The sequence below is a fragment of the Lycium ferocissimum genome, chromosome 4, assembly GCF_029784015.1.
Source record: "Lycium ferocissimum isolate CSIRO_LF1 chromosome 4, AGI_CSIRO_Lferr_CH_V1, whole genome shotgun sequence".
Classification (NCBI taxonomy): Eukaryota; Viridiplantae; Streptophyta; class Magnoliopsida; order Solanales; family Solanaceae; genus Lycium; species Lycium ferocissimum.
The window spans coordinates 18,780,835-18,802,903 of NC_081345.1; the positions used below are offsets into that span (position 1 = coordinate 18,780,835).

Sequence of the window (22,069 nt, forward strand, 5' to 3'; positions counted from 1 at the left end):
GTGGAAAAGGGACCAAATAATCATCATGGTTTAGGCAACGCGAATAGGTTAAAAATTCTAGGTGCGATACGCAAGTTAAGGTCGCGTTTACGCGTCTAGCTGGCGTATGTCGAGGCTAAGGTCGCAACTACGCGTCTTAATCAAGACTAGTAAAAGGTCAATAATATTTAAGCGAATCATAGGCATAGCTAAATAAACACATTTTATTCAAAATAATTTAAGCCAAACACAAGTTGATAAAGCGACCGTACTGAACCGCGGGACTCGAGGTGCCTCACACCTTCCCCCTCGGTCAACGAGAATTCCTTACCGGATTTTTGTTTTCATGGACCAATAATAAAAGAGTCATTTCCTTTCGATTAGGGATTCATAAGGTGACTTGGAACACCAAAACTCAATTCCAAGTGGCGGCTCTGTAAATAAATAATCCCTTTTCAAAACGTCACTTTAATTGGAAAAACTCTTTTTAACATCCTTTTAAGAGGGGTAAAAAAGGGGTGTGACAGTACGGCGGGGCCCTGTCCCGTCATATGATTCTGTCTGTCTGTTTAGAGGTCTGTGGACATGGTTGTGGGTTGAGCCTACTTTTGTATGGTTGCGTTTGGATATGTTGTGTTTGGGGGCGATCCCGTTATTCGCGCGCGGCCACATCCGCATATGTATATATGTTGTGTTGGTGGCCGGCGTGGCCTTGTTGGTGTTTTACGTACGCGGGGGTTGTTTTGGATAGTCGGTAAAACAAAGGAAACTACTGCCGAAATTTTTTTAAATTATCTAACTTTGAAACACCGCCTTGTCGGCTTTTGTGATATTCTTGATGCGTTTGATATAATTCGAGGTAGCGTCGATAGGTGTGTATGGGTGCCCAATTAGGGCACGGTCCATAACCACGGGTTGGGTCGTGACAATTTAAATAGTTAAGAGGCTTAGTCTAATAGCATATGAATTGCAGTTGCCACCTACCTATATGATCCATCCAGTGTTTCATGTGTCCCAATTGAAGAAAAGGGTCGGATAAGGGTTAATTCCGACCATTGAAGTTTCTGTCTTGGCAGTTAGGAAGTTGAAGCTCCATCCGTTTTAGTGCCTTTACACTTTACGTAGAAGTTTCAACTATATATCATATACCGTCACGTATATTTTGAGCATTTCAACATGCCTTTTCGGTTATGTAATTTATAAGTAGACAAAGGAGTTAGCCAGGTTTTGACATCTATATTGTCAAAAAACAAGCTTTTTTTATGCTTAGACCAGATGTACTCGTTTTGAAAGGAGCATTGAGAAAATTCAAAATTCCTCCTTATCCTATCTCTATCTCTTGTCTCTTCTCATCATTTGTTCTTTTCCTTCTCTTCTCTACCATAACCATCAATCTTTTCGTAAAATGTACATACACCAATTGACCCACATACTATCACTTTTCAATTCAAAGGCAGAAGGAAATAAAACACTTTGGGAGGGAGTAGGACAGGAAATAGAAAATGCAAAATTATTCTTCCGCCAACTAGATACGCGAAATGGTGAAAGAAAAGCACAACATGGTGTGACATCCTTTGAGCGCCGAACCAAATCAGTCCTTGGCCCGCTTATTAATTATTTTCCTATATGTGCAACTATGTATATATAGTACTGCTCAAAGTGATAATCTTTCCAATATCAGATATCCTGATTTCAATCCCATCCGTCATCCTGGCGGCCAGAATCAGGCCTAGTACTCTTCGTCTGCATCTCGTTCTGCTTCTCATCCTCCCCTGAAATTTCCTCCAGAGACCTTCCTTTTGTCTCCGTCACTAAGAAAGTGCAGCAAAATCCAATCATATTTGTGAATGCCAAAAACATCATGGCTTGCTTGATCTTATGAACATTTCCGTCTTGTGTGTATTGCTGCACCCCAAATGCACTAACCATTGCTCCTGCCTTTCCAGACGCGGCACTCAACGCGTGGCAAGTGGATCTCACCCTTGTCGGAAAGAGCTCCGCAGGGAGCACAAAAGTTGTTGAATTAGGGCCAAAGTTGGCAAAGAAGAAAGTTAAGCCATAAAGAGCTGCGAATGTCCATTTGTTCTCTTTATTTCTTAAGTAATCGTATTTGATACCAATAATCGCCATGAACACTGACATCATGAAGAACCCCATCAACTGTATCTTAAACCTTCCGATCTTCTCAATGAAGAATACCGTGAACCAGTAACCGGGGAAGGTACCAAGCAAGGCAATCACAAACATAGCACGCGATGTCTCGAACATTTCCCTCAAAGCGGAAATGCTCTTGGCATCCCTAACGAGTCCCATGGTCGGCAATATGTCCTTCTGTGTGAGATTTTGGCTGTAGAAAGCAATATCCAACAAGAACCAAGTACTCATTGTACCAATTAAGTGAAGTCCATGGCGCATGAAGAACTCATTGGAGAGTAAAGGGTACTCATTGGCTGCTTTAAATTTAGCCAACTTTTCGCCGTCTGCTTGAATTTCAATTTCAAGAACCTTCCCCATGTCAATCGCTGCTTGTTTAGCATTTCCTTCAATAATAGCAGTGTAACGACCTGTTTCAGGCATCTTCATTCTCCAATAATACGTAAGAAGTGCGGGAAGAGCTCCAAGCATCAGTACAATCCTCCAAACATAATCCGCCTCAGGCTCTGTGGAGAAAACCTCATCTATTTTAAAGGCCTCACCCGCGTAATTCATAAGAAACAGCTTCGAGACAATCATCGAAACAAGCCCGGCAAAAATGATCCCAACGCCTTGCATAGCGAAAACAGCAGCAATAAAAGCTCCACGAGTTCTCTTATTTGCATATTCAGACATAATTGTAGCAGAAAGAGGATAATCTCCTCCAATTCCAAATCCCAGCCAGAACCTGAAGAAACAAAGTGTCCCTATTACAATTTTTCGGCTATACCCGATGGACAAGCCAGAGGAAATTGCACAAATGACCATGAGAATTAAAGTAAGTCCATATACTTTTTTCCTACCAAGTTTGTCTCCGAGCCACCCGAACACGAGTTGGCCCGTTAGAGTACCAACCAGGGCGATTCCAGTGATCCAATTGTTAACATTATGAGGCAATTTTCCAGGGGCATGGGTAGTCGGGTCGTAGTAATACAAGCGGCCTAAAAGTTTAGAGACTGTGGTGATACAAAAGAGATCATATGCATCTGTGAAAAATCCCATTCCAGCAATGATAACGGCTGTGACATGGTACCATTGGGTGCGTGCTGTGTCAAGTGCATTGAGCACTGTAAGATTGTCTGAGGTCATGTTTGCTTTTACTGCAAATTATGGCTGTGTTTTGATGGAATTATTTTAGTGTCTGTTACTAAGTTATATGTAGAGAGAGTTGACAATGTGAATTAAATGACGTTAATACCTAAGTTAAATGACGTTAATACCTAAGTTTCTGTGGTTGGAACAAGAAATCGATGGATAATTATCTCTGGGATATCCTTTCTTCTTTGCTTAAATCAAGCATATGCTCGAATCAACCATAACCTAGGACCAAAAGTGCATGCTTGTGCTTTATACTTACAGTTTCATTTTATGTGACGTTTTTCTTTTTTATTCTGTTCCTAAGAGTGTCTCTACATGGAAAAAGTTTAACTTTAAGCTTTCCATTATGCCCTTAATGTTATGCATTTAGAGATTCATCAAGTAAATGTTATGGCATTCTTAAATCTATGAATTTTAAAAGTGATTCTTTCTTTATTAAACTCTGGATCAAATCATGTAAAATGAAAAGGAGTAATAAATTAAGCCTCTTGGTCATCATTATGAGGGACAGCTAGAAAAGTCTTAACCTGCTTGATCTTGATTAATGACCACTATAAAACAAGCTGTCAACTTCCGTAGGAGTATTTGTTTCGGACAAAGTAGTACTAGATAATAGGAGATAGGGTGTTGTTACTATATAGTACTCCATTACAGTATTTGATTTTCCAGGAAAAATGATACTCTTCTTTCTACACCTTTAAACGTTATCTTAGAAGAAATACTGCGACCGATTGATTACTATAGTACAGGGACACGAAACAACAAACACCAGAGAAGCAACTAAGATGGGATAAAATAATGACAAAGTTGTAATTTCATCCTTAATTGTTGAACCTTGTCCTATCCTGCCCCTCTCATATTTTGATGTTGTTGAATTGACCTGTGTTTTGTTTAAATGACTATAGTGTGGTGCTACAATATCTGTTTTAATAGAAACTATCCACTTTCTCATATATGACTCTGTCTATTTTACTTGACTAAAATATCTCAAGATATGTAATGTCACATGCTAAGATCCTTAGTTAGTTACATATCCTTGTTCATGTAATGAGGGCAATTGAGCTTATGTTTCTATTATGTTTGTTTACGTGATAGTCCCAGCGGCCATGAGTTCTATATTGACAGTCATTCAACTGATCTTTAATAATGATGAAGTAACTTTTTGATGATGTCAAAAGGGGGAAGATTTATAATGTGCAATGTTTATAACTCAATATTACTAACCTGGTTCATGTGGTACTTCTTTAGGCTGTGAAAGGATTGGAACAGGTTACACAGAGGGCACAAGGAACATGGGTTTGTCATCATCAAAAAGGGGCAATTTGTTGGACCTTGCAAGTTTTGATGATTGACAAAATGAATGAACCAGGTTAATTGGACATGTTCCATCTTAAAATCCAGAGTCCAGACGCAGTAGAAATCTTGAATTAAAGTAGTTTCGAGATATGGACTGGATAGGATCTAGAGTCCCTGCAAGAATTATCTAGGATAAACTTGGGACTCTCATGAAGCATATCAAGCCGTGTGATAGCAAAGAGGTTGCCTCAATCTCAAACACTATCTCTTCTCATGGACCTAATCAAGTAAGGTGCTTGTAACCAACTAGATTCCTACTCACAAGCCGATATATATATATATATATATATATATATGCAAGTCTTCTACTGAAGAATGTTACGCACTCGCATAGAGACAAAAGCAGAAATCGAGCAAATAAGCAAAAGCAATATTCGAGAGACTTCTGACTGGCTACTGAAGTGCGACCTGCTACAACGAAGGACCTGATTGAAGAACCTGTTTCATAGTGTAATGCTTTACGGTCTTCAACTCTAGTATTTTGTACTTGGATTGTTTATCGAGTTGTACCTTTTTGACTTTCTTAGAAGCATTGTAATAGGTATAAACAATTGTCAAATTCAGTCCCAAGTTGAGGGCAACTCGAAGGGGACTCAATAGTCTAGGTAGATTTGGGATTAGAGTTAGTTACTAGGTTGCAAACTTTGTCATATAAATTTGTTGAGGCTCACAATTATAGTGAAGTTGTAGGTCGTGGTCTTTTCACCGTTGTGAGGCTGACGGTTTCCACGTAAAAATACTGTATCGTTACTTTTCTGTTTATCATTATTCCGCAAACTGAAATTAGGAACAAATTAAGTAATCTAATCCATCATCTAAACGAAAATCTGACAAAACCCAATTTACCCGTTGCGTGTTATATGATCGTGCAAAATATCATTAATGCTTATGACTAGTTGGTATTTGGTAATTAGAGAAATGGCCATGTATCCAGCTGCTGAAGATTAAACTTCTTCTAATTAAGCCCTTTTATTTTTGTCTTCGGTCCGAAATATTGGATATTGTTTCATGGCAGATATAGCTTTAGCTTGCACAAGTTCTTTTGTTAATAAAGATCTTATAATAGCCCAAAGTAATCTGCTTGTTACATCAAATTGAATCTCATTTAACGATAAGGGCCTTATTTTTTTTTAAGAGAGTTTATCAATAGTACAAGTGGATCTCTCAAAAGTACAAGTAAACATTAGTCTCACTCATTTGATTGGTAAGACCATAGGTAAATTACGCATAGCCTGTCAAGGTGAATGCAGACAATGGATGTAGCTTTTCTTGTGAGGTCTCTAAGCTTGTAGTACGAGTTATCAAAGTATGATCTTTCACTTCATCATAGCAGGAATCTCGCTAACCTTCTCGGCCAGTTAATCTAACCACAGGGATCCCTCTTGCTTATCCAGCCATCGCAAACGATTACTAACGGACTTGGAATACCATTGAGGTGAGAAACACACTAGCTAAATGGAGTTACCTTTCAAAACTACTTGCTTTGTTATCTCATTCACCAAATTGTCAGTATCGAAATTAGTTTTAAAAAAAAAATTGGCTTTGTTCCATTATATATTGCATCTACTACCATCATTTAGGTAGTTATATATATATGGGATAATTTCAGAGACCTCCTCTCAGGTATGACTTAATAACACTAACTTCCCTCGTGGTTTACAATTATACGGCCACCTCCCTTATTTTAATTTTGTTTTATAGCCTGTTTGGCCAAGCTTATTTTTCTCCAAAAGTACTTATTTTTTCTAATAAGTGCTTATTTTAAAAAAGTGAGGTATTTGGCCAAGCTTTTGGGAGAAAATAAGTGCTTCTGCGGAGTAGCTGAAGCAGTTTTTCTGAAGCAAAAAAAATAGTTTCTGCCCAAAAGCACTTTTGAAAAAAATATATTTATTAGAAACACTTTTAAAAGCTTGACCAAACACAAATTGCTGCTTAAAAGTGCTTTTCAAATTAATTAGCCCAATACAAATTGTTTTTCGCCAAAAGTATTTTTTTTATAAGCATTTTTGAAAAAAATACTTTTCAAAATAAGCTAATTTTAGAAGCTTGGCCAAACAATCTATTAACTAAACTACTTTTAAGTAAAACAAAGTCTATATATTCCAAATTTACCCTTTTATAACCTTGTAAGTTACAGCCTCCCTCGTGGACTTTCTTCTTCTTCACTTTCTTTTATATTTCCTCTTTTTTACCGATTTACAGTGTTTACACTATTGATAATGGTAGCTACTCATTGATTATAAAAATTCTCCTACTCTATAGCTATGCAATTTTAGAGGTAATTAAAGGGTTGGTTTTTTTTCTGTGTTTGAAAAGTTTCATCTCAAACACTAAACATGAAAATTTCACAAATATTTTGTTGGTTTTACCAAAAAATTTTGTTTGGCACTTATTGCAGTTAATAAAGTTTTATTATGAGAATTCTCTAAAACATCTTATACAACTATAAGGCCCAGTTTGTCCATAGATACCAAAAAAAAAAAAAATATTTTTTTTTGGAATTTTGGAGTTGGAGTTAGAGTTGTGTTTGGTCATAGTTTTTGAAATTGTAGTTTTTGGTGAAATGTAGTTGTAAAAAGTGAAATTTTTTTAAAAACAAGCTTTTTGAGTTTTTGGTATTCCGAAAATTCGAAATTTTTATGGCCAAACGCTGATTCCGGAAAAAGTGAAAAAAATTTGTGGAATAAAGTGAATAATTTTTATGGCCAAACGGGGGCTAAGAATTTCGGAAACGGATTATTCATTTCACTCTCTAAAATACAAAAGAGAAATGTGCTCTTTTAAGTCTAAATATTGTTGTTAATTAATAACATATTGTAAATATGGCCCTCAGGGGTTGGCACAGTGGCAATTGACTTGAGCCTCGGGGTCTCCTTTCAAGGTCTCAGAGTTCGAAACCCATTGCAAACAATTTCGAGGCCATCGACGTGACCTTAAAACCCTGAATTACCCGCGCGCTTCATGAAACTCTCGCCGAGGGCTCGTGCACCCCCCGGGATTAGTCGGGGCTCAAAGAGACTCGGACACCCGGTGCTTAATCAAAAAAATATTGTAAATAAGAGAAATATTGAAGTAACATTAAAATTAAGGATTTCTCATACTCTCATGTTTTAGTGTTATTTAAATATAAGAAACATTTAAATTTTTAGCCTAAATATTGTATATAATAACAATTTTAGGAGAGAGAAGTGTTATAAGATATTGTTCGAATAAATTGATTATAAAAGGGTAAATTTGGAATACATCGACTTTTATTATTTAAAAATTAAAAATAGTTTGGTTACAAAAAGATTGAAATAAGGAAATTATGTGTAATATCTCAAACATAAGGGAACTAAGTGTTATTAATAATTTTCTAACATGGAAAATAAATTTTTGAAAAAATTTATTTTAAAAATAAATTAGTCATGTCTGAATTAAGCTAAAAAATTGAATGATTTCCTCTTTTACTAGCACTAGTATTAACTCTTTCTAAATTGAATGGTTTCTTCAGTGTAGTGAGAGAAGAAGAAAATGAAAAACCTTAGCATTCTTTTTGGATTCAGTCGTTCAATTCAGAGAAATATGGTTTGCTCAGTTACTCGTCATTCCTTCTCCACTTTGAGAGAGGACCCACAATTACACGAAATGATTGAATTTTTGGACAACCTTAAAAACTTCGAGAAGTCAGGTGTTCCCAAGGATGCAGGAACTGATTCCAAACATGGTTTCGATCTTGGAAGAATGAAACGTTTGATGGGACTCATGGGTAATCCCCAATCTACCTTCAAGGTCTGATTTTTTTTCTCCATTTCTTGATTTTTTTTTTCTTTTTCACACTGATAAATAAGGGTGTCTATTCAGTTCAATTTTTAGTTTGTGTTTAGTTCTGTAAATTGCATTTTTCCGGAAAGTAAATACTGGAAAAGGTGGTTCCTGAAAGGCTGAAACAAGGTTTAGGAAGTCAAGTTTGTTTGCATTTGATACATCTCTTTGCCTTTCTCCATAAATTGTCGATATTGATATATTAATTTTTTTTTTTTGGTAAATTCTATCTTTCCGTGCAAATTCTGCAGCACATTGTATTAGGGTGTGTTCGGTACGAAGGAAAATGTTTTCCGGGAAAATAAGTGGGCTTCTTACTTATTTTCTTGCGTTTAGTACGTAAGCAAAAAATATTATCCTAAAAGCATTTTGTATATAATCTGGACAAGTACTATGGGAGGTGGGGGTGGGGGTAGGGGTGTGGGGATGGGTGCTATGAGGGTGAGGATGAAGATGAGGTCATGTGTTGGAGGGTGGGGAAGACAAAATTAATGTGTTCCGTGCTTCCACTGGGGAAGTCATTTTCTCATTTTTAAGGAATTTGTTTTCCTAGAGAAGATGACTTTCAAAAAATTTGACCAGCCGAACATGGGAAAATTGGAAAACATTTTTTGGAAAATGGTTTTGCCATACCAAACACCCTTAATCTATCATGGATTTCACTGGGATTGATTGAGTTCTTGTGCTGTTTGCTTCTTTAGTTGTAGTCCACTCCTTTTTTCTAAGTGTTTCTAGGTGAAATTATTGTAGACTGTTCATATCGCTGGAACAAAAGGAAAAGGGTCAACAGCTGCATTTCTCTCCAGTATACTGCGGGCAGAAGGCTATTCTGTTGGTTGCTATACTAGGTATTGTTAGATGTTCTTACCATTAACATTCTTATTAGTTTGTATGACTATTCAACTTGCTCGATATGAGCAGTCCACATATACAGACTATCAGAGAACGGATAACCTTGGGAAGATGGGGTGAGCCAGTATCAGCCAAGGCATTGAATCATCATTTCAAGAGAAGGAGGGAGGTTATTGAGAGGGCAGTAAAACTTGAGAATGGATGTCTCAGTCATTTTGAGGTTCTTTTCCCTTTTATCAGCTAGCAATACATAACTGATTGAAAGATCTTGATGCTTTCATTTCCTGGAGTTATTTTAATAGTTCAGCTTTCTGGCTTTGATTTCTATAATTCCCAGAATTCAGTTTCTCCGAAGTAACTATTAGTTTGCATTATTTTGGGCTGCTTCTTTTATATGGTCTTGTCTTATTTGTTTCTTTTTCTTCTTAAAATTTCAGGTTTTTACTGCTATTGCATTCAGCCTATTTGCTGAAGAAAATACTGAAATTGCAGTTGTGGAGGTTAAAAGCGTTAACTTGACTCTTTCTTCTACAATAGCTATATCACTTTTTCCACACTTCCTCTGTTCTTTCCGCCATTGTTGGTGTTTAAAAAAATAATTTTTAGACCTTATTAGATTTTTGATCTTCCTTAATTCTTTTTCCTTAGAAATAAAGTTTTCTTTCCCTTTGTGTTTACATTATTAACATATTATATTGTCCCCTATCGTATAGGCTGGATTGGGTGGAGCACGAGATGCCACTAATGTTATTTCGGGTTCTGATCTTGCTATATCAATTATAACCACTGTTGGCGAGGAACATCTGGATGCACTTGGGGGCTCTTTGGAAAGTATAGCGGTGGCAAAATCAGGAATAGTTAAAAATGGGCGCCCAGTTAGGTGGTCTTTCCTTCACCTAGCCATTGGATATATTTGAAGATGAAAATTTTTGTGGAAATTTTGTTTGATATAGTGTTTTCTGTTTAGGGTTACATATGTGCTTTCAGGCTCTGGGCAAACAGCTCATGCCCTATAATGGTTGTATTTTTATATGTCCTAGGATACTAGTCTGCTATTTCTAACCTGAAACTCTGATGAGATAGTAAAGTTGATTAACCTTTTAATGTTGTGTTTTTAGTATGTTATGTTAGAAAAGAAAAAGATTGGCCAGTTTGTTGTCTTTAAACTCAGGAAAAGACAGAAATATTATTAATCATTTATTTGCTATTGGATCAACTATGCCTGACTTGCTTCAAATGACCCAACATTTCAGTTGGTTATAGGAGGTCCATTCATTCCATCTATTGAGTGCATTCTTCGTAGGAAAGCATCTTCTATGTCTTCACCAGTGGTATCAGCATCTGATCCTGGAAATAGAAGCGCTTTAAGAGGCTTCTGTGAAGTGAGTGGCATACCACGCCAATTGTGTGATATAGTGCTCCAGATTGAGAAGGACTTTGATCTGGTACATACTGATTCTTCATTTGAGGTTCATACATGACAAATTGGACTTCTTGAAACTTGTTCAATGTCTAACAATATCACAAGCTATTGATTGCTTTTTCATAAATAGTGCAGGCTATTGAACTTCTAGGTGTGAAATTACGCATGCTTGGAGCTCACCAACTTCAAAACGCTGTAACTGCTACATGTGCAGCATTATGCCTTAATAAACAAGGTAAGGACTCAAAATTTTCTTTTGTTCTTACTTCAATATTAATTCTTTCAAGTTAATAAGTCTTCGGCTCGGATTGAAATTGAGGTCATACAATCTTGTTTCTAGTCAATTGAAACATTACTGGAGTCAGTTAAGTACTCAATTAATTAATAGTATGAATTGGCTTTCTAATGTCACTTTCTGAAACCTTTGTCCTGTGTGCCTACTCACAAGGAAAAGTAGATACAGCTTTTCTTGCCAGTTGATTTGCGATGTTTCTCAACCAGCAGGGATTAGTTGATGCATTATGTGGATCACTTAGCTTTGTTTCATTCTTTTCGATAGCTATTTCTATTATGCGCTATAGATTTGATATAGTTTGACACGGTTCAGGGCACTAAATCTGCATAAATCATTGGGCTTGCAGCTTGCTCCATGATTTAGAATGCTCATCTCAAAGCTTTCCTTGAAGGTTTTATTCTTGGCAAATCTCGTGTCTCTGTTACATTAATAGCACTTAGGTCCAAAAAAAAAAAAAATAGCACTTAGGTCCAGCTTCACCTTTTATCCCATAACATCCCATATAATTATTTCAGGGGCATTTAGTTACCAACACATGTTTCAACATTTACCTTATCCAAAAAAAAAAAAAAAAAAAAAAAAAAAAACACATGCTTGTACCCCATTAAATTGGTATTTCCTCTTTTCGGTTGTGGGTATACCTCTAATTGGGATGATTTCTCCCGATTGACTTAATTAGTTTCAGAAAAGATGGAAATAAGGTTAATCTTAAAACTACATGAGATTTCTCCCATTGTACTAGAAGTAGATTATAACGTCCTCTAATAATTGATGTAAGTTATTTTAGCCACAAAGTTTACGCTGACAATGTCAGGTACTTGATTGAATTATTTTGATATTTTTCTTGTATACTATGATCAACTTTCTTTTTTAACTTTATTCTTGTAATGCGTCTAAATACTAGGATGGAGTTTGTCCAGTGGATCTATTCGTTCTGGTCTGGAGAGTGCATTTTTGCAAGGCAGAAGCCAAATTTTGTCTTCAGAAGAAGCTAATTTACTTGGAGTACCTGGGGCCACTGTACTGCTTGATGGAGGTTGAATCCTGGTGTTCTTAATGTTGGTCATGCACTTGTGCATGTGTCTATATATGTGTCATACTCTTGGATAATACAGTGTTTTACCTCTATTTTCAAGAGTTGTAATTGTCAGTCTCTTGAAAGTGGATAATATGGTAATGAATAAACATTTTCAGCACATACGAAGGAATCTGCCAGGGCTTTGGCAAACACATTGCAGATGACATTTCCAAAGGCAAAGATGGTTCTTGTGGTTGCTATGGCAAATGACAAGGATCATCTAGGTTTTGCAAGAGAGCTACTCTCAGGTGTGACCAATTTTAGATTTCTTTGTCACGTGATGCATATCCTTTTTTAGTTTACGAGTTCTCAGATCATGTATATGTTAACGTTTCAAAAAGTTCTCAGATCATGTACAAACTTAATTTTTCAATTATAGCGTAGCTGTAACCTGAAGATTGTGGAATTGTTTTATTGCCATTATGACCCCTTTTAGGTGTTTCCTAAAACTATGACTCTTTAGAGTGCTTAATAAAAACTTAAAACTATAGAGAAGTACTCTAGAGAGTAGTGTCTTTTTTTCTTTTTTTTTTTTACTGTTGAGGAAGCTAACAGTTGTATTACTATGAAACAAAAACTTATCACCCCAAAAAAGGTGCTAAGTTTAGATCTTTACAAGCAGCAAAAGGGTATAAAAAACCTGTCCAAAGACCTATATTCTTATACATTGCCTATCAAGTCAACTAATTCACCTACTTCCCCCCACAGATTCTGTTTACACCAAAAAGGAACAGACTAAGACAGTTCATCCTAATTTTCTGGATAGAACTACTAGTGCCTTAAAAAAATCTAGCATTTCTTTCCTTCCACACACTCCGCCAGATGCAGGCAGGGATGATCTTCCACCACTCCTCCTCACCACCTCTCTTTCCTATACTCAACCAGCTGCTTAAAAGTCCCGAAGTAGTGCGAGGAATAACCCAATTTATCCCCATGATACAAAAGAACATGTGCCACGGATTTAAACTTGTCTTGCAGTGCAGTGTTATCAACGGCGCGCTTAAGCCTGAAGCGAGGCTCAAAACATGTTGAGCGCTTCACCTCGCTTTTTATGCACCTTAGTGTCGTCATTAAGGTTTTAAGACATACTTTTCCTTGCAAATGAGCCTGTCTTGAAGAAGCGACACTAAACCATTGATATTTCACTTTATCGTAAAAAGTTTTCAATTTCTTTGTCCATATATTTGTTATTCATGCTTATAACTATTAGTCTTGGACTAAACATATATATTTGTATATATTCTCCTCTTGCGCCTTTTTTCTAAAAAGCCCACACTTTATTTGCGCTTTGCGCTTAAAGCCCCGATGGACCTTAGAGCTTTTTTGCGCTTTTCGCTTTCGATAACACTGTTACAGTGTAAAAAAAGGTGTTCATTGCTTTCAACCTCCTGGTCACTTAGAAGATATCTTGAACAACTCTGGAAACCTCTTCTTTGTAAATTAACTTCAGTTAGGCGTGCTTTCCTAATCACCTGCCAAACAAAACATGACACCTTCACTGGAATATTTACTTTCCAGACTTGTTTCCATGGCCAATTTACCTTAACTGGGCCTCTTTGATTCAAATTCCAGTAAATAGATTTTACTGAGAAAGTCCCTTTACTTTTCAATCTCCATCCGGTTCTGTCTGGGCAGTCAGATAAAGCAATGTTATAAAGCTCTGGAGAGTAGTGTCTTAGGACAAGTAGTTTTTAGATGTTGAGTGTCTAGAGATTTGATCTCCTTATATGGACAATCCTCACCCTATGAGCTAGCTTTTGGGGTTGAGTTAAGCCCAAGATTCATTTCTTTATATGGTATCATTGCCAGACCCATCCCAATTCATGGTTTACCGATGTTGGACCCCCATATTAAATTGTCCCCACTGCAGATGTCCAGCCCTAGGGGTGAGGTGGGTGTTGAGTGTCCCACATCGGCTAGGGATGGGAGATTTGGTCCCCTTATATGGACTTGGACAATTCTTACCCTATGAGCTTGCTTTTGGGTTGAGTTAGGCCCAAGATTCATTTTTTTTTTTTTTTTTTTTTTTTATAACTGTAGTGCCTGGGCCAGCTTGCGCGTGCCTCGACCAATTCCACGGGATACCTGCCACCTCCCACCAGTAACAGGTACCAGGTAACTTTGTCCACCAAGGCTAGAACAGATGAGAAGAAATCACCTAGTGTTTTTGTCTCTATCGGGAATTGAACCTGAGACCTCATGGTGCTCAACCCACTTCATTGACCACTAGACCACACCCTTGGGTGCGGCCCAAGATTCATTTCTTTAAATTGAACATTATATATACATTGCAAATTTAAACCCTATAAGGAGAATAAAGGTGAAGTAAAGATTAGACAGAATTGTGGTGCCTAATGAACACAATATGGACATTTGGACTTAGTCTTGTAGTAGAATGGCGTGATAGATAAACGCAAACATAGAGTTTAAATAAAAAATGACTTAAATAGAGGAGTGCTATGAAAATGTTATGCTGATAAAAAGGTACTTGAAAATATTTTGAGATACAACGATGTTATATGGCATGATTGTAGGGTCTCCAAGTCTAACGTATCAACAGGATATATGTTTTTGGAATGCAGATGTTAAAAGATAGATTTGCCTTCATACATGATGAGTCAATAGATTTGCCTTCATACAAGATGAGTCAAGATTGAAGAAGATTTTTTTTTTTTTTTTTTTTGTGATAACATCTGTTAGAGGGTTCAAATGGATCATGTAGAGGATATTAAGAGAATGTTGCCTGAGATGGTTTTGTTATGCCCCACATAGACCACATATGCACCATCTTGCGGTGCGACAATATGATAATTGGAGGTGCTAAAAGGGATGGCATAAGCAGTTTTGTCAAAGGCGCGCTTAAACCCTGAAGCGAGGCTCAAAACACGTTGAGCGCTTGGCCTTGCTTTATGTGCGCTTCAGTGTCATCATCAAGGCTCTAAGGCATACTTTTCCTTGCCAATGAGCCTCTCTTGAAGAGATGACCTTAGATAATCGTTATTTCACTTTATCGTTATGTTTTTACAATTTGTTTGTCCATATATTTGTTATTCACGCTTATTATAATTAGTCTTGGGCTAAACATGTATATATTTTTATTTTTGCACCATTGCGCCTCTTTTCATTAAAGCCCACGCTTTATTTGCACTTTGCGCTTAAAGCCCCAGCTGACCTTAGAGCTTTTTTGCGCTTTTCGCTTTTGATAACACTGGGCGTAAGTTAAAATCTGGATGGGTGAAATGAACGAGTCTGCTAGACTGTTGCAATATATGTTGGATCGTTAAGCCTAAAATATCCACAAGATGAATGCCGTAAAATGTGGATATTAAGGATGAATGAATAGTCATATAAAATTGGACAATATTTGAAATAATGGTATTTGATAAAGGATTTGAGTGGCAGACAGCCGGACATAGAGAATATATGAGAGAAGGTTGTCTGATATGGTTTTGTTATGTCCTACATAGACTTCATATTCGCTTCCTGGAGGTGTGACAATATGATGATTGAAGGTGCTAAAGGAAAAGGGATAAACCTAAAATTACATGGAACAAAACTGTTGGAAAGACCTACAACCATTTGAAGTCGATATGAACTTAGCTAAAAACAGAACAAAAATGGAGTAAAAATTTCATGTAGATGACAGCTACTACTTGGGATATAGGTGTAGTTATTATGCTTACATTATGTTTGGACAGTTACCCGTTTCAAAATGTTTACATTCTGTTTGGTCTTAACAGGAGTTGTCCCTTTGGGAACTTCAGATAAAATAGGTTTGGTCTTAACTAGAGCTTTTTTGTGTGGATCTTTTGTAACTGTAGGGTAAGTGTGATATTTAGATAATCTTAGTTCAAAAGCTCCTAATTTTTCTTAAAAGACATTATTTATTATCTGAATGGAATAGACCCAAACAGAGCTGAATGATTACGAAGAATTCATACAGCCAACCTTAACTAGTTTGGATTTGAGACATGGTTGATTAATTGATTGATTTTGAAGATAAATTTGGGATGAGAAGTTTTCTTTTTTTTTTTTTTTTTTTTTTTTACCTGAGGCCCAAACTTTGAACCTCATTATAGGTTTTAAGGTTAAAGAACACATTACCTTAGAGCATCCAATCAGTATTCCTTTTGGCTTGACCAAGATGTTGTATTCCTCTAAGTGGCGCTACCTTCTCTTGTTAAAAAAAAATAAAAAAATCACAGAACCTTCTAGTCAAAATGACTTCTTTTGTGTATTTTTCTATGTAACAAGTTGGCCCAAATGTGGTTATCAGATTCCTTCCATGTAGGGAAGTTTATAAGGTGAATCTATTTAGCTTCTCTTGGTATAAGGTGATAAGACAACTTGTAACTGTTCAATTTCAGGAAAATATATATTTCTTTAAATAGTCTTTAAACTGGAAACAAAGTAATTGATATACATGGGGAGTACTAAAAGCAGCAAACTTTTCCTAATATGTAACATTGTTCGCTCTCTTCTTACTTTTAGCCATTTACATATTTTTAGTTACTAATACAAACAACTACTTTGAGTTCTAAATGAAATGTGAATTACCACTTTCAAATATTAGAGTGTTTGTCTCGAACATTATGCTTACATTTTACATGTTTTCTGGTATTTGATTGTAGTACTATAAATGACTCCACTAAGACAGAGCCGCTTCTTTTGGCAGTTGGGGATTTGGATGCTGTATTTTTTACAGAAGTTGACATTGCTGGTGCTAAATCAAGAATGACTTCAGCATCTTTATTGAAATGTGCTTGGGTCAATGCTTCGAGAGAGATGGATATGAAGGTTCTTGACCTCAAAGTTGCAGATAGTGAGGATCAATCACTTCAAGCTGCAGGGATAGTGGAATCTCGAAGCATTTTACTTGCGGCGGGATCACTATTGGCTTGTATGGGAGCTGGTTTTAAGATCCTTAGTGAAAGAACTGGAGAACAACCTGGAATCATAGTAGTCACTGGTTCTTTGCATATTGTTTCCACTGTTTTAGGCTACTTGCACAGCTGACACATACTTGGTAAGAAAACTTCCATTTGGGTATTATTCTGAAAACATTTGATATTGAGCTACTACTTAGCAAAGGTGAATGAATTTATCAACTGATTGTCAATGTCAAATGAGTTGGGGTAGATTATATGTATTTTCTGTATCAATTATGCTCTATGAAGGTCCATCTCATTGTTGAATTACCTATAAAATAATAATCATTCTACTTCTGTTCATGCACATGAATATTTTCAGGCCTTACTGTCACTCTATAGACAATGCTAAAAGATGTATTTTGTTACTGAAGAATTTCCCAGTTTATATGCTTGCTATTATAAATGGCACTATCTTGATATATTGTCATCTTGTTCTATGGGTTGCTTATGCTAATATTACATTATCTGTTTGCGTAAGGCTTTGCCAGAGCCCTTTGATGAGTTGAGTTCAAAAATGAGCTTGAAGGTTCAGAGCCCTGAAATTGCAGTGCAAAAGTTGGATAGCTGAGTTGTGGAAGACTGGACGATTCCTGAGTTCTCACTTGGGTCCTATGAATGTACAATTGTTTACGATAATGACATGTGGTTCTTGAATATGTATTTCCTTGCTGCCCAGTTGTTGAAGCCAATTTAACTTATTTACATGGATCTGTGTGGTTTCTGCAGCAGGAATAAAAGCATACTTCTCTTCTCACACTCTTTGAAGGTATTAGCAAACTTTATGCAATTGAGGATCAGTGGAACCACACAATTAAGACGTTTAACTTGATTGAAATCTTTACTTATTTAGTACACTAGAACAAGTTAGCTATGCTGGTTAGGGGGCCTTGATAATATTTATTGAACTCAAAATAATTCTTCAAACACTACAGGAGTGAACATGCATTTAGCTTGGGACAAAAATCCAGCTGACTTGCAGAAAGTCCAAAGCTAATGCCACCTTAGCCCTACCTAACTTCCGTACTAATACGCTTTTAACTTGAAAATTGATTCATCAGCTAAATTAGCTTGAATCATTTTGCCAGGCTTGTAGTCCTAGCAATTATTGGCTATCGTTATTTCTGGCTAAATTCCAAGCCAAGTTTGTGTAGTCAATGCTGACTTTATTGAATATTCTGATCTAATATTATTTATATCCCAGCCTTTTTTACACGTTTGCTTGGAATTTTCCGCTAAATAACTACCTAAAAATAGTTAGGATTTTTTCGCCAATGTCACTATATGGTTATTTAAGCTAAAATTGATAGATATCCTTAGCTAAGTGTTTGGTTTTGGATGTTTTGCTGCTAAATGCATACCTATAATTCATAGCTTACATATTATAAAATGTAACATAATGTTCTATATAGTTTGACAGAAGACAAAAATCAGCAATCGAAACATCCAAGTTATCAAATAATATATACGTACTTGCGCATCCATTTTAAAATGATACCATCAATCCTTAAAAAATGAAAGGTCTACTAGTAAAATAACACATGCCTTAATTTTGAAAAGCAATAACATAAACTATGTTACTCTATTACAAACAATAATCTTTGCAATAACTTATGCGGCATTTGGTTTACAATATTAGCTTCAGCATTGCCAGTATATGAGTAAGCTATGCCGAAAATCCATGTATTATTTTATTTATCATAAAATATGAAATAAAAATACGTGTTTTTTGTTTTAAACATTCAGTATCTGAAATTTGATTGTTTGACTAATTTGCATCTGCATTGCACATTATCCACTAATTAAGGGGAAAATGCTCCATACCAAAAGATTTTTCATTCCTAACTCTTAAGGCTTGAAATAAAAATCTCTAGTTAAATGCACAGAATCTCATGTCACATAAACATGATCAACCGTCAAAGAAGTTATGCACATAACAAATACAAATAAGCATGGTTAAAACATTTGGTTGATCATTAAAGGAAGTACATATTTTTATAAAAACCTTTCTTATAACAATCTTGCTCAAATATCTGTTTATGTTGTAAATATTAGTAATGGATATTCATTTAATATACTTGAAAACCATGAATACTTGGTCACCAAGGAAACTTGGCAACCAAGAATACATGGTCTCCAAGCTATTATCACGTGTCTGGCCACCATTTTCCTCCTATAAATAGGAGGTCCATTTGTAAAATTGAAAGACAATAAAATTTCTCTCTCTCTCTCTCTCCCAACTTCTTTGGCTATATCTCTTGTGTCGTGTACTTTTAATATTATTTCATAACAAGTTATCAGCACGAGATTTTAACCAACTGAGTCAATAACCTCCAAACATGAAACTTGGCACCAGGTGCAGAACCTCTTCGCTGTCCAGGTTTGATTATTTCAAATTAAATACAACATCAAGGTAAGTGATTTATTCAATTAAGTTGAATCATGTGGACTACTATGCAAGTAAGTATAGTAATCATAATAAACATAGCTATGGCAGTACGTAATCCATGTCTATATGATGATCAAGTGATAATTACCCAAACGTTGTTCTTTTATATACTGATGAGAATTCAACAAATGTTATGGCATTCACTTTATGATTTGTTTGATCTAAGGGAGCTCAATGGTTCACTTGGCTATTTATATGCCTTTGGTTCCAGAAGAACAATATTTTAAGAGGGATTATGATGTTAATTTCATATCCCTTAATAGCTAAATGAATGGTCACCGGAAAGTGTTCCATTCTGAAGAATGAGAACTTTTGATATAAGCTATAAATATAGATCCATTCCCTGAAGTGAATGTGATAATATGCAGTAAAGCCTATAAATATAAACGTGCATTTGATTGTGAAAATATCATGATTCATCTCCATAAGAGGTAGAATAATTGAGAAGAAATATTCTGAATATTGTACTAAACTCATAAATTTGCGCCTCGAGAAGCAAACTTTGAACTCTACTCCCGAAGTAGTAGAACATTGAACTCTACTCACGAAATAGTAAGACTCTGAATTCTACTCCGGAAGTAGTAAGACTATGAATTTTACTCCTGAAGTAGTAAGGCTTTTAATTCTAATCCCGAAATAGTACAACTCTGAAATCTACTCCCGAAGTAGTAGAATTCTGAAATTTACTCCTAAATTCGTAAATATTTTTAAATTCACCCCTGAAGCAGTAAGACGTTGAAATTTACTCCCGAAGTAGTAAACCTTTAAACTTTACTCCCGAAATGGTAAAACTTGAAACTTTACTCTTGAAGTAGTAAAACTCTGAAATATTACTCCTGAAGCAGAAAGAACTAGTAACATATCTGAGAAATATTACAAGCAATGTCTTCTTGTATTTGAGCAAAATAACGAGCTATTGATGAACATCATATTTCAAGCACATTTAAATAATCAGGTTTCGTTCCTCGAAGTGAATGAACAAATACCACAACTTATCTCCTGGAGAGATAAAATACAAGGAATGTACATGTTATTTTTTGTCGTATGAAATTAAGACATTGCAAAGTATCATTCTAAGGCAAAAGGAAGCAGAGTAGAATGCTTTCTCCTATAACCACATTTATACATTATGGTTGGTAGTTATTGATTTCCTTGAAGGAAATAAACATTAGTGTATCTCTTCCTGAAGGATGTGGTTACTATGTGATTGCCGTTTTGATACAAAATATCCAAATGTTAATGATGAATCTCCCTGAAGGAGATGTTTGAAATATTGAAGTTTAGAATTTAATGTTTATTTCGTGACACCAGTAGTGTCGCAATTTGCTTTCATGGTACCAGAAGTATTTAAGAAATATTTGGTAATAGAAATTAATGATCAAAGGCTCCAGAAGAGCTAATTATTTATTTACAAGTATCATGACACTAGCAGTGTCTAAATAATATCTGACTATGACAAATAAATTGAAGTCTCTTAAAGATGTTATATATGATAATACCATTCATCATAGATCGTAATTGGTACGATCGGAACACTGTAGTAGACCTGAAGTTTACTAACAATAAAAATGGTTATCATATTGAGACTACAAATGATCGGAATATTAAATATCTTCAAGTTACTACGGGTAAGAAATACACATGTGAAATGTTACCCGAGCATGATGAGATCACATACCACGATAAACCAGAAGTTTATTGATATATAATTTCATGCAATAGTAAACCAGAAGTTTATTAAAATAAATAGCACTCGTCATGGTAAACTTAAAGTTTACGAGTACAGATAATTTTATCAGTTGACGAGATCATTTTGATCGTCGTGATTTAAATCTGATGTGCTAATTGAGTATTAAAAACATATTGAAGAACTAGAAGATTCTTCAAGAGTTTTTCTGTGTTGTTTGTTCTCATGATAAGTTGATTACACCAGCTAATGTTGGGACTGATCCCCGAAATTCTGGAAAATATAAAAGGTGAATGTGGGCCCATTCACCTGCAATGTGATGTCTTAAATAGATGCATCTATGAGACGGTCACATGTATGTTTATTGTCAACTGGCAGTTTGACATTTACGAAGTTGCTTGCTCAAAATAATTGAGTTGGAAGCACAATTTTCAGAATATGTAATCAAGAGAATCATCTTGATAATGCTGGTTTATATATAGGCTGGTTTGGCATTAGATGCCTCCATAATACAGCTAGACCATTGCTTATGAGAACAGAGCTTCAAATGTTGGTCTGAGATATGACATATTGCATACAACAGCACTTGTATGCTTCAGATCAATAAATTTTGATAAATTCTCCCCTCATATTTGGTTCAGGGTCAGGAACCAGATATTTCCATCTTATAGCGTTTAATGTGCGGTATATGATTAATAGATGTACTATGATGCACACAGATTGATTTTTCCAAAGAAAATGGGGACATATGTCACTAAAATAAGGGGGATAGAATAAGCAGCTAAGAAATATGTGTAGAATTATCATCAGTATGATCCTTAGATAATTCAAGTCAAATGCTGGAAGCATTTACTGACCCAACTATTTCATATTTCATCTGCAAAATGCTCTTAATGTCCCTGAAGAACAGAGTCTACAACATGCATG

General features: G+C 35.8%; 2 protein-coding genes across 3 annotated transcripts; one reads left to right on the forward strand and one right to left on the reverse strand.

Moving 5' to 3' along the window:
• Positions 1-1,287: 1,287 nt before the first annotated feature.
• LOC132054426 (low affinity inorganic phosphate transporter 5) lies at positions 1,288-3,304 on the reverse strand. Its single transcript, XM_059446436.1, has one exon. The coding sequence runs from the start codon at positions 3,259-3,261 to the stop codon at positions 1,672-1,674; it is 1,590 nt and encodes a 529-aa protein (XP_059302419.1). The 5' UTR covers positions 3,262-3,304; the 3' UTR covers positions 1,288-1,671.
• A 4,798-nt stretch (positions 3,305-8,102) lies between these two features.
• Positions 8,103-17,767, forward strand: LOC132051701 (dihydrofolate synthetase). 2 transcript variants are annotated; one of them, XM_059442876.1, is made up of 11 exons: positions 8,103-8,397; positions 9,181-9,278; positions 9,352-9,502; positions 9,720-9,782; positions 9,996-10,157; positions 10,536-10,727; positions 10,841-10,940; positions 11,905-12,036; positions 12,195-12,326; positions 16,754-17,104; positions 17,488-17,767. In XM_059442876.1, the coding sequence occupies exons 1-10, from the start codon at positions 8,140-8,142 to the stop codon at positions 17,092-17,094; spliced, it is 1,629 nt and encodes a 542-aa protein (XP_059298859.1). In that variant the 5' UTR covers positions 8,103-8,139; the 3' UTR covers positions 17,095-17,104; positions 17,488-17,767. The 2 variants fall into 2 exon arrangements, with proteins under 2 accessions (XP_059298859.1, XP_059298860.1); XM_059442877.1 differs by having other exon boundaries at positions 8,104-8,397; positions 17,498-17,767.
• Positions 17,768-22,069: the final 4,302 nt, after the last annotated feature.